General features: G+C 44.3%; 1 protein-coding gene across 2 annotated transcripts in view; it reads right to left on the reverse strand.

Annotated features, from left to right (window-relative positions):
* The window catches only part of tenm4 (teneurin transmembrane protein 4), a gene marked incomplete at its 5' end in the record, with an annotated part of 244,856 nt that overhangs the window by 38,847 nt on the left and 192,029 nt on the right, over positions 1-13,980 (reverse strand). For both annotated transcript variants that reach the window (XM_079513576.1, XM_079513575.1), the window contains 2 exons: positions 3,327-3,562; positions 12,551-12,723. In XM_079513576.1, coding sequence (XP_079369702.1) covers positions 3,327-3,562; positions 12,551-12,723 — 409 coding nt within the window. The remainder of the gene's footprint in view (positions 1-3,326; positions 3,563-12,550; positions 12,724-13,980) is intronic.

Consider the following 13,980-nt stretch of genomic DNA (forward strand, 5'->3'; position numbering starts at 1 on the left):
TAAGTCAAATCACTGAATATACCTTTAAACCTCAATATGTGCCAAACTGTTACTTTTCAGGATTCAAATTCAAAAACAGCAAAAGTAGCAGACCGACAAACTCAAAACGTATAAGCTTTCAGATCTGCTACTTTTTATACTTTAGTGTTACACTGTAGTATGATCAAGTTAATTCATTCATTTCTGAAATTGCAGAAATGAATGACGATATTGCAACGGTATTACAGTGTCAATGAAAAAAAATGCTTGTCGACGTGCCACCCGGTGGTCGTCAAATAAAGTTATAAACAATGAAAACACTGGTGGATTCATTAAATAATTAATATCTGGCAAAGACTTAATGTTGTCATTTTATCAACTGGCCTCTTGCCATTGTTGTTATGTGGCCCACAGGTTCAGCTATTTGAGTATCTCTGCCCTACTACAGTGTCACACAAAAGTAAAGTTTTAATCCTGAAAAGTAACAGTTTTGGACATTTCCAGAGACAATATAATTTTTGTTTTAGAGATGGCTTACAATTTGGAACAGATTCAGGTTGGGGTTAGGGTTAAGCCAAGGCCAGTCCACACCAATGATTCGTGATGCAACAAATTGCAACTGGCAGCCACATGCAACACAATTCCAGAACTGCATCGAACCTGCAACAGGGCATTTCAGGCCGCTGCGATTTGTCTCTGCAATCTGGCCATTAGGATTAGGCTTCTCTTTGGGGTGTCCTGTCCTGTGCCATGGAGTGCACAGTGCAGAATGGGTGCAGGACTTTGGCTACAGCCCAAACATTAAATATGAAAGTCTAGCAAGCGTTCTCACTGCCACATCAGCCATTCTCAAGTCCAGATTAAATTAAACAATTACTTTTTGACATCCCCGGTTATATAGACTAGCGTCACAGTCCCGCGAGAGACCCAGAAAATAATTCCCCGTTCATTTTCCTCATAGACTTTTCAAAAAGTATTTATTTAAAGACGTTTACGCTGCGGACAAAGCCAACTCGAGTTGTGGCACATCATGACAATAAACACAATGTTTTGGGCCAAACAAAGTTACAACACTTTTTTTGTTGTTTTTATTCTTTGTAATTATTTGTTTGGTCCAAAATATTGTGTTTGTTGTCATGATTTGTCACAACTCGAGTTGGCTTTGTACGACGCTTATAAGGTCTTTAAATAAATACTTTTTGAAATGTCTATGGGAAAAATGCATTGGGAATTATTTCCTGGGCCTGCCGTCGTCATGAAAGACTGCGACGCTCTATTGACTGTGACGCTCTATTATGCACCTACAGTATGGAATATGGGCCTATTCATAAATACAGTAAGGTAGATATACAGTACTCTCCAAATGCTGTTTCATGTGGACTATAGAGGAACATTTCGGAATGTGACGGCACATAAAGTTGTTGCAGTTACTGTAAGACAATTCTGCCCCCTCCCCTCCTGTCTCTTAACGATCTCGCTAGTAGTAACTCATTAGCCACTTTCACCCTGGTATAAATAATTTCAATGCTGTCGAGCAGAAACCTCGGCTCTTACTGTGTCTCAATATTCTAACCTTTTGATTTTTTTCGTAAATGATTGTCCTACTTGAGCAGTGATCACACTACAGCGTCACACAAAAGCATCAAAAGTAGCAGATGTGCAGACTCGAAACGGGTGCAAAGCGACACGTTTTGAGCTTGTAGATCTGCTACTTTTGAATTTGAATCCTGAACAGTAACAGTTTTGGACATATGAGGTTTCCATCCAGCAGAGACAATATAGGGCATAAGTGATTAAGGTACGTTGAAACTAGGGGCAATTCAATTATTCTAAAATGTCAGCCTTTGATGTGAAATATCTGACATACAGGGTTAGACGAGCAAGTGATTTTATATGTCACGTATGTAAACAAATGTAGTCGGACCAGTATGGTTCACATCATCATTGAACCAGCTAGGGCACAACCTCGCAAATTAAAGCTATCGAACCGTGTTAACATTTTGAGGCAGAGTTCAATTGATTCAATTGGAGGTTTCTACATTTTTTAAAAGTTTAATTGCTTTCACGATTTCACACAAATTACATTGGCCTGTAGCCCTCTGGATGAGACACCACAACGGAAGAAAGGTTCCAATGGGCCTGTGTTACTACGGATTTACTAGCACCGTGACATTGTTTAGCGTCGACAGGATCAGGACAGGCAGATGTAGTAGGGCTGCAACTATCCATAATTGGATTGGATTATTTTAGCGTTTATTTTATCGATTACTTTTCTGATGAATCGAATAATCGCAAAGCACGTTCTTTAAAATATACTTTTAATTTTTGAAAACATATTAATCACTTTAGACATTATTAACCAATTAATCACTTTAGACATAATTAACCAATTATTTGATACTTTGTTGCACAATGGTGTCATGCAAAAATAGTGAAAGTAGCAGATCTAATTTAAGCTGATTTTCACTAAAGGTAATAAAACAATCTCGGCAGCGTAGTAAGTAGCCTTGCCGAGCCATGAGGCCCATAGGGCAGGAGCCTATCTCCTGTTTCTGTAGCATGAGGCAGCTTGATGTACAAGTACACCCCCTGGACATGATGCTAGTATGTCGCAGGGACTTACCCCCAATCCAACCCTTGATGCTGAGTGTCAAGCAGGGAGGCATTGGGTCCATTTCTTTGGTATGACCCGGCCGGGGATTGAACCCCAACCTCCCAGTCTCAGGGCGGACACTCTAACCACAAGGCCACTGAGCTGGTCAGCGTAGAATGGATTAAATAGCGGGGAACACGGGTTATGCAGTAATACTGTTAAACACATATGATGCTCAAGACGAGTAAACTAAGGCGTTTTATATCGATAAGAAGACCTCGCTATTTTTACTTTTTTAGAATCAGCCTGGTTGCTAGGGCCCCGCCCGCCCTGTTTGGGTGCGCGTGCAATCAATTAGCTTCTGTTATAGTGGCAATTTTTAAGAACCTGTTTTTTTAGGAAACTACAGCGCTGTCCTTGGTGTTGATCAGATCGCCGAGGTTCAGGTCTCATTTCAGATTTTACGGTGCATCGCAATTAGAATATTAACGTTTCTGGAGAACGATCATTAGCAAGACTTAGCATTAGCTTTTTCTTCTTCTGCATTTTGGTAAAAGGAAAAGCGGAAGTGCGTCATAGCATCTGTATCCCTGAATCCGCCGGCATCCAATCGCTACCACTTTTGGCCACAAAGTGTAGTTCATTTGACTTTTGTACTTTTTATTCAAGTACATTTTGAAAACTCAACGGAAAGTTTCTACATTACTCAAGTAAAACACGTTGAGTACTATACGTCCTCCAGCACCATCCTTACCCTGAGTCGACGTCCGTAGACAGTGACCTGGCCGCGGGCCTGCTCCTTCCTCTGCCTCCACTCCACCAGGTTGAGGCCGTTGTCGATGGCCAGCGTCACATTCCTCTTGCTGACCGTGGGGTTGACGGTGCCGGCCAGCAGGTGCGGCTCCGTGTGCAGGGACACCTCCATGCCGTTGGCCAGCACCAGACGCAGAGAACCGTCCAGGCCGATGTAGTAGCTGTTCCGCACTTGATCTGAGGAGGATGATAATAATGGATTTATTTTTATTTATTTATAATGGACTTTACGAAAAAAAAGGAAATAAATCAATAAATAGAAACACACCACTATGAATAATATTTTAAACATGAGGGCATAAGAGTGCAGCTTTAAGATGCATTCGCATCACCAATTTTATCCAATCAGGTTAGAAAACTCGGATACAGATTAAACAGGCGAAATTGTAAGAGATGATGACACAAGAAATGAGCAGACAAAATGGAACTGAACATTAAAAAAATAAAAAATAAATAAGCTGATTATTAATGGGTACTCTCTCTTGATTGGCTGAAAATGTTTCCCCTAAAAATGCATTTTCTGTTTATTAAAAAGCCTTTTTCCCAATTTCCTGGAAATTACGGTAACTGTTTTGGACATACAAGGTTTCCACCCGACAGCAAACAAGATGCAAGTGCTGATGCAGTGGGGGCGGGGAGGGGGGGTAGGGGGGTTGGGGGGAAAAATCTAATATTCATCAACGAGACACGAACATAATGTGTTGTAAAATGGCCGCTCAGCAGAAAGGCAAGCATTGAGCAGCAGTATTTAACTGAAACAGGGCGATAATGCCAGGGCCTATGACAACACGAATCAATAGCGAGACGCTTTCTTTTCACTGCCGCAGCGCCACTGAAGTCAAGTTTTACAGCTGGTTCAACGGCCTGGAGCGTACAGGGACAATGAAAGCTCTTCGACATGCCTGTGGCCACAGAGGAGAAGGGGTGAATCACACACGCACTCTCAAGGGATGAATGTGAGCCTGTGTGTCACTGTCCTGAGGTGACTTCAGTGACTGTTCCAGCTTCAGAGAACGGTGCTGTTTCCACCGAGCATCTCTTATAATACTGTACAATCCACCACACAACATGTCTCCCTGGGGACCAGGGCTGTCACCATCAAGACATTTTACTGCACAATGTCATTGTGTTTCTGGCATTCAACATTGGAACATACCACATGACGTTGCTGTCGGGCATAAACATCTTATCTCCATATTTTAACGTTTTGTTTTGACATAAATTAATGCCCTATTTGATCATACTACAGCATTGTAAAACCCGGCACTTTGCACCACATTTTGAGCTTGTAGATCTGCTACGTTTTTTTCCACCCTAAAACATGATCATCAGGTATTATTGTAACATAAGGAGGTAGAACTTTTTCCAAAAAGTGTACAGTAATTGTTAAAATCACGGTTTTATGTGGACACGGCCACCAGTTCATTAAGTATGCCTGGTTTGCCTGGTGGGTGGTGATGGGTAACCTGACTCCGCCAGATGGGGCAGCAGAGAGTACACTCCTCCTGCTCCCATCTGGGAACTCTCAGGCAGACTTGATGCCCGGCCACAAAACGGCCTGGCCAATCAGCAGCAGCTAGAAGCTAGAAGCTGCTGCTAGAAGCTGCTAGAAGCTGCTGCTGATTGGCCAGGCCGTTTTGTGGCCGGGCATCAAGTCTGCCTGAGAGTTCCCAGATGGGAGCAGGAGGGGGGAACCCAGTGTACTCTCTGCTGCCCCATCTGGCGGAGTCAGGTTAGGTGATGGGTGGTGATCCACCTGAACTGAAGCCGCACCCACAGCTGTAGTTGTATAATAAAGGGGGAGGGGTTAGGGGAGGGGCTGATAGTGTGATGTCACTATATTACTGTTTATTTCATTGGCCCGTTTGACTGACAAGGGTTCAGCCTCCAGGAAGAAACCCTAAATACAAACTTAATACACCATTGCACATAAAAACGACTCCAGGGTGTCTAATGAAGTATTGTCACCTCATAGACACATGAAAAACTGGAAAAATACAAAAATTGTGGCCATCTTTAAATACTGTTTTGGACATAGGCTATGAGGTTTCAACCAGACAGAGATGATAAATAAAAATGACATTTCTGTTTGGCTTCATAAATAAGAATTCTACAGGGCAGATATGACTCTCGAAAAACTTAGCTACATCTGCAATTTCCAATTTTTTTGGAAAATGATAGAAAACATATACACATTCCAATATCATATGCAAAATAATTGTGATTATCTCAAATTATAGCAGGGCGGACATTATTTGGGGTTTGACAATATGGCTCATCAAACTGCACATAATTAGCCGAAGAAAAGAAAAGAAATCCTTGAGGGGCCTGCAGTGGCCCATCAGCCAGTTAGTGTATTTATAGCGCTTTTATACAAAGCGTTTTACATAAATTGTGCATTACATTCACCCATTCACACACCGATGGCGGAGGAAACCATGCAGGGCACCAACCTGCACATCGGGAGCAATTAGGGGTTCAGAGTCTTGCTCAAGGACACTTTGACACTAACTCTGGGGGAGCCTGGGTTCAAACTGGCAACCTCGCAATTCCCATCCGGCCGCGCTACTGGCCACTCTACCCCTGAGCCCCCTTTCCTGCCAGCTCCTCCCCTGCCCTATATGACAGTGACACCCGGAGGCAAATAGGTATTTTTTCATTGTGCCTAAAAAGCCTCAGAACACACATAAAAATAAAAAAAGAATTTGCCATGGCTCACTGAAGAGGATTTTTCTGTTAAAACATTTTAATACATGTGTACATTTGACGGACTGTCATAAGACGTTTATGCATAGAACGCCAAAAATAGCCAACAATCAAAACACACACTTTGTGGCTTGCCCGCGGCCATATGTAAATATGTTGCGACGTTTGTACCAAGCGTCTTTATTCCACACCGGGAAAAAAACATTTTAAACATGCTATAAGTTGACAGGACTCGAGACTAATTTCTCGTTTCTTTTTGCCGGCAAGAAAGGCGCCTGAGGACACGTGTGACAATGCTGTTGAGGCGAGAGAAATGGGGGGGAACGGTTGGTATCGAGGGGTTAGAGGCGATGGAGGGCTGACCTTGCACTGGCCCGTAGCTCTCTCCATCATGACAGACGCTCCGGGGGGGCGGCCGGAGGCCTATTGCTGGGGTTAGGCCCTGCCAAGAGCAGTGAGGCTGTGAGGCTTCACGCAGCAAAATGAAGCTGAAAATACTGCTGAATGCTGGAGTTCTACGCTAATGTATGCATACCATTCTGGACGGAGGGGGCAGCAGGGAGGGGAGAAATGCCTCGCGCTGACGTCTGGAAAGGAGCACGAAGCTCCGTGCTGCTGTAATCTAATAGAAACGGAACAAAGCGGCAAAGTGGTGCAGTAGGAATGCCTAACGGGCTTTGTACTAGGAATGGGCAATTAACCGAAAACTAAACTAATATCTAGAACCATTAACCTACTTAATCTTGCTCATATAGGTAAATCGAATTGTGGTGAAGCAGGTTTTTTGTGTCCTTTCTACCCCGTTTTCTCCCAATTTAGTCGTTTTTTACCAATTGATTCCTCCCCACACACATTTGTGTGTTATCTTTACTATTGTATCCGACTGACTCCCTCCAAATAACTCTTCCTACTTCTGGGTCCCTTCCCTACTTCCCTACGTGTTAACGTTACCGATGATACTAAGGCGATAATGCTAGTGCTGCAAATGTGTTTGGTTCACTGGAAACACCATTCGGTTCCATTTGTACACTCTCAAGAGTTATGGGGGTCCTTGAAATTGAAGTTTTCGAACTGTACACTAAATGGAACAGAGCCTTAAAGGAGTAGTGAAATGAAAAATACGTTTTTCACACTTTTAGACCATATCCGTGGTCTAAAAGTGTGAAAAACGTTGTTAATAGTCAAATACAAGTGTTTTTCTTTACAAATCAAAACATTAGCCTAAATTAATGCTCATACAGCGATCTGTGCTGAAAATAGGAGGTTTTTAAAAATATCCATTGAATCGTATCAAAAATCGTATCGAATCAAATCGTGACCTTAACATCGAAAGTTGAATCGAATCGTGGATTAGGCGAATCGTGACAGCCCTAATACGTACCCCAACGTATACTCCGTTTATATATTGGCTCAACCATTATATAGACTACGGAAGCTTTTAACATTGGTCCGGTTCCTATGGCAACGCCCCACCGTTCCAACTATGGGATTGCAAATATAATCACAGTGCAAAGCAGTTGAAAGGAGGATTTTCAAACCTCCATAAGTCGGACGCCAGGATCGCTGTCCTTGGTGGATCTTCAGCCATTTAAATTAAATTTCGGATTTAATTTGTGCCTTTGTACCGCGGCGCTGCCGCCATGTAAAAGCTTCTGACGAAAGGTAAACAGTGTGTGCTTGTTCCAATGTGTAGCGAGTGTGTGTAGCAAGTGTGTGTGTGGGGGGGCAAAGTCCGTCTTTTAAAGTGAACGTGTATGGTGGCACTGGGAACTGGGGTTTATGCTAACAGCTAGCCGCAATTATAGAGTTAATTAGAATCATCGGTAACACTGACGTGTTTGTACACACACACACACACACACACACACACACACACACACACACACACACACACACACACACACACACACACACACACACACACACACACACACAAAGATTTCACCCAATTCTCTACACCTGTACACTCCATTGATTCTGTGTTGCGACAATAAATTCTCTACCGCATCCTGCTCTATTCACTCAACATCGTCGTAGCTCCAACAGATCGAGGTACTGTTGAAGGTCAGCCAAAAAAGGTCTTAAAAACGCAAAACAAATGGAACGACCTGCCAAGCCACCCGCGTCAGCGTTGTATTGAGAGATCACCCGCTTGCGAGCTCACAAAGCAGACAATGGTGAATTAATTAACGGTAACAGCTCCTGGCAGAGAGCCTCCGCTCACCAGCAGATGTCCAGCACAAGGTCACATCGCTTGGGGGGAGGTAGTCACTGTGTGATGGCACCGGTTTCAGACGCACAGATCAATGTAGACGGGTAGGACTGCACTTTGGAGTCAAATGTTAAGTGTGCAGTGCATGGTGGTAAAACTAAGTACTCAAGTACTGTACACTAGTACAATTTTGAGGTACTTTTACTTCAATTGAGTACGTACACCTTTCAGTACTATACTATACTCCCTCTCAGAGGCAAATATTGTACATTTTGCTACTGTTACTTACAGTAAGTAGCAAATCTGCGTACTGATTCCACCACTGTTAGTGTGTGTGTGTGTGTGTGTGTGTGTGTGTGTGTGTGGGGGGGGGGGGGGGGGGGGGGGGGGGGGCGAATCTTTACAATCTTCCTGAAACTAAATTGGGGCTGGAGAGTTCAAAGCCATCAAGCGGTAATCAATGAAGCAGTTGGTCAGGCACAAAACAGGATATCAAAATGACAAACTGTGCAAGACAAATCAAATGCAACTGGCACCAGGCCTGCGACCTCAGCCCGCCCTCGCTCTCCCCCTCACTCTGATTGGATTTCCTAAGAGCCGGGGATCTCCTATGGGCCAGCAAAACACTGGGTGCTTTATGAATTAAGTTTTACGACAGCAAATCAATATGTGCGTTTTCATATTGGCGAGTGGGGAGGCACGCCACACTCAAAAGATTTCCTGCAACAAACGTTGAAGTGGCACCGGAGCGACAAATCCCACTACCGGCCGGCGGCCGCAGTGTTATTGCCGTAAATCCTCCAATAAAATCCTCCTTTCTATTAATTGAGTACTATAGACGAATAACAGTTTAAGTCCACACTAATTATCCATAATGTATAAATGATGGATAAGGGGTCAGGACAACGAGGCCTTTTCGTGGAGGGATCAGAATAGAATTTGGACTTAAACTGTTATTCGTCTATAGTACTCCCAGGCCCCTATTAATCACCGGGAATGGCGTTAAATTAAGTATATAAATTCCGGCCTCCTTTTATTAGCTGTTTTTTGTGTTTTGTTTTTTTCAAGTGCCGTATCTGTTACCTTCGCCGCTCTGGCTGGCTGTCACGTCAGTGTCCAGATGCCGGTGGTCGTGCTGCTCGCGCACAACACAACAACAAACTAACAAACAAACTTTGGGAGAGAACGCCACTAAGCACTGTTCATGGCCATAAGATGCTTTGATATTATATGAAATATCCTATCATAAATGTTATTTTTATGTTATTATTTGCATCTGAACTTGTCAGTAGCCTAACTGTAGGCCTTTACATTTGAATGTGCAATAAATAGGATAGACGGTAGACCAGAGTACTGTGGTAGTCTATCTCAGTATCTAAGTTATATACCAATATATTTGTGACCAGATTTGACTGAGGGACTGCCATTGGATTTTATTTTTCATGTCATTATGAAAGCAGGGAATCATAGCTTCAAATTGACATCGGTTGTTCAAGTTAAATTGATGTGTTGATGTTATTATGGTATTTATACCATAGGCAATAAAATGACCAGTGAGGACTTGGTTTCAATACATGAGCCCAGCACATTTTACTGGGTTCTAACTGACCCAAAATGTGATTTATTCATTATGATCGGTTTGAAAAGTAGAAATATAGGCCTTCTTCTTATAGCTGCCTCCTTCCAATAAAAGCCTGGTATCGGAATCGGTTGAGACAAATAAAAGCCTGGGTTTCTAAAAGAGGATTTACGGTAATCACCTGCAATGTGATGCGACAGCCTCGCATCACACATGCAGACAGACACGTACTGTACATGCCACATCACATGCGTTCACGTGAAAGGCACATGGCAGAGGGAAGGATTGTTTGCCAGATGCCACGGACCCCCAGAAGAGAAGATTTATGTTAAAAAAACAAAAAAAGTATTCATACGTTTCCAAACATTTTCGATGTTTTACAAAAATCTTCTGTCCATCCGTGTGTGTGTGTGTGTGTGTGTGTGTGTGTGTGTGTGTGTGTGTGTGTGTGTTTGTGTGTGTGTGTGTCCGTCCGTCCGTTACCAGCTAATCTCCGGCACCGTTGGCCCCATCCATGCCACACTGTGCACACACACTCCCTGGATGCCAACAACGAAACTCTGCCCCAAATATTCCACAACGGCATGTTATAGCGCCACCATGGGGCCGATTTGGGCAAAACACATTTCTGTACACACACTTACTCGTACACATAACACATCTCATCCATACATCACGCAATTTGGTATACACTATCTCCAATTCTCCATAGTCATGTGCTCAACACGGATCTGCACCATTTCCCATATTCCATCCTGATTGGCTAAGGTTGGCTTCCAAAGCTCGCATGATTGGTCCGTTTCAAACAAAACGCCACAAATCACACACACAGTGTGCAATTTCCATGAAATTATACACGCACATTTCCACTAGGCCGAGGATGCCATTCCACTTAATTTTTTCCAAAACAGACTCATGGTGCGCTACAACCGCATCGATCTGTGAACAACTTTGTATGCTCACTCCCTAGAGGCCATGGAAAAACATTGTCCCTGCATCCCTCTACATCTGCCAGTTAAGTTATAGCGCTGCCATGAGGCCGATTTCTGCAAAACACATTGTTTACATTAGTCGCACAGATTTCATCCAAATCGCATGCAAATCGGTACACATGATCTCTGTAGTCATGTGATCAAGATGAGTCTGTTGGATTTCTCAGATTCTACACTCCTGGTGGAGACCTGTGCCCAGAAGGGCACTTTTTCTAGTTACCTTGTGCAGGGCTGGACTGGCCACAGGGCATACCGGGCATTTTCCCGGTGGGCCGCGACCCTAGGGGGCCGCCATGATTTTAAAAAAGTACTATCATGATAATTTCACTGTACCTGTATCAGTGAGTGACAAATAAACCCTCTACAAAGGGTTGTGTAGTTGTCTGTTGGTTTGTATCCAGGGCCGGTTCTAGGCATAAGCGGTATAAGCGGTCGCTTAGGGCCACAACCACTGAGGGGGCCACATCACAGGGAGAAGATATATATATATTTTTTTAATGTATCCCCTATCCCATACGCGGCCTGAGGGCCACATGTGGCCCCCACCTTCACTTAATGCAGCCCGCAGGTTAATATCAACTGTAGGCTGGGGGCCATATGTGGCCCCCAGTCTACAGTTGAGGGATGTTTATACCATCCCTCTACACTGGGGGGCGCTGTTTATACCATCCCGCTACACTGGGGGCGCTGTTTATACCATCCCTCTACACTGGGGGTGCTGTTTATACCATCCCTCCCCACTGGGGACGCTGTTTATACCAGTCAGTCTGTCATACCATCCCTGCCCACTGGGGACGCTGTTTATACCAGTCAGTCTGTCATACCATCCCTCCCCACTGGGGACGCTGTTTATACCAGTCTCTCTGTCATACCATCCCTCCCAACTGGGGGGCACTGTTTATACCAGTCAGTCTGTCATACCATCCATCCCCACTGGGGGCGCTGTTTATACCAGTCTCTCTGTCATACCATCCCTCCCCACTGGGGGGCACTGTTTATACCAGTCAGTCTGTCATACCATCCATCCCCACTGGGGGCGCTGTTTATACCAGTCTCTCTGTCATACCATCCCTCCCCACTGGGGGCACTGTTTATACCAGTCAGTCTGTCATACCATCCCTCCCCACTGGGGACGCTGTTTATACCAGTCTCTCTGTCATACCATCCCTCCCCACTGGGGGGCACTGTTTATACCAGTCAGTCTGTCATACCATCCATCCCCACTGGGGGCGCTGTTTATACCAGTCTCTCTGTCATAGCGCCCCCCTTACCCCCCCCCCCCCCCCCCCCCCCCCCGGCGGTGCAGTGCAGGGGGGGGGCCACATAATATTATGTTGCTTAGGGCCACTAAACGCCTAGAACCGGCACTGTTTGTATCATTTATGTTGTTCTGTAAAAGTGGTGGTATTAGGGCTTGTTTGTGTGTGTGTGCCTCGACGGAGTGGGTGGTAGAGTTTCTGCTATCTGCGCGCTGGTTGTGGTGGGCCGGTCTGGGCCAAATTCACGCGAAAATGCCCGGGCCGAATTTTTGTCCCAGTCCAGCCCTGACCTTGTGTATTTTAAGACGCTCTGTATAAGAGTGTCTGCTAAATGCCTAAATTGTAAATTGATCTGTACAGCATCAACCTAACTTCCTTTGGGGCTTTAGGACGGTCTTTCCTGTAGCAGACACCCACCCTGCATCAGTGTGTAGAACGTCCCCGACGCTGACAGGTTGGTGGTGACCGTGATGTCCTCTTTATTGGAGCCTTGGGTCTGGATGCGCACAGAGCTGTCCACGTCTGTGCGGTAGCTGCTGATGTGGCCGGTGGGGTAGGTGACATTGGTCAGGCGCCCGTAGCTGTCATACCTGCATGCGGGAAAGAGCGAGGAAGTGAGTCCAGTGCTGTTAACCCATTTTGACCTGAGATCAGATTCTAAAAACGTCTTCTACATCCTGACAGTTTTCTGAAAAAGCTATGTTTCAATGTCAGTCGTTCTTCGATTTTTCAAAAATAGCTAAAGCATAACATAATGCTAACACCAAAAGGGGTTCCCGCCCAGAATGGGTTAAACATATCGTTGCTCGCCCAACTTGATTAGCCTAGTTTCAGTGCGTTCTGTGAATGTTTTTTGTCACTTCGCTACTCAGTCTGGAAAGTCTTCTATCTCCAAGGTATAGCCTAGGTGAGACATGCCAAACGAGGAAAATACCCTCGAGGCTAAGGAGGCTTCTGATTGGTCTGTGGTGTGGGTTGGGACAAAAACACCAGTTTGACGTCATATCAATGCGCAGCTACTGCTGTTGCTCTGCAACTCGCCCTCATCACTTATCCCTAATTCACTAAACTCACCCCACACATCTGGCAATTTTTTTTGTACTACTGAATCTGACATAGTGGACTACTGAATCAAACTAGTGTTTACATTTTACCGTAGGTTTTACTCTTGAGTCTCACATTTTTTCAACAGTGAGAAAAGCATGGAAAGAGCGGCATTGGCAGATGATGTAAATAAAATACCCTAACCCTACTCTGTTTCATTGCAACAACGTCGCTACATAACATGTAACGTTATGAAATACGAGTCAATCAGGAGGCTGGCCAGACTGATAGCAGAGTGAGAAACGAATTCACGGAACGCAGCAAATCAGAAACCAATCTACAACTTGATCATACTGCAGCATCACACAAAAGCATCACAAGTAGCAGATCTACAAGCTTAAACATTCTGATTGGCTATGCCTACATGTATAAAGGGCTTTAAATATAGCATGCAATACAGAATAGTTGATCTCATAACAAAGGGCATATGTAAACATTGTACACTGTCTGTGAGAATGTACAAACATTCCTGTGTCAAACCTTCCATGTTTCAACTAATCCTGAAATCTTGTGGCCTGCACCTTTGATTCTAGCTTAGAAGAAGCCTTTATGACCAGTCATTAAATACCAGCCATCACAGAGCTATAGGCTATAGGTGCAATCTACAGATCGTGTGTTTATTTTTGGCATGTACATAGGTTGGTTGGTTGTAAGAGGCTTCCAACAACAAAAAAGGGCAGCTAAACGGCTTGCAAAATTCTGGATGTGTGGGTATTTGTCCAAGCTTTGCGGACTGCATTTTG

Source organism: Electrona antarctica (assembly GCF_951216825.1).
Source record: "Electrona antarctica genome assembly, chromosome: 11".
Classification (NCBI taxonomy): domain Eukaryota; kingdom Metazoa; phylum Chordata; class Actinopteri; order Myctophiformes; family Myctophidae; genus Electrona; species Electrona antarctica.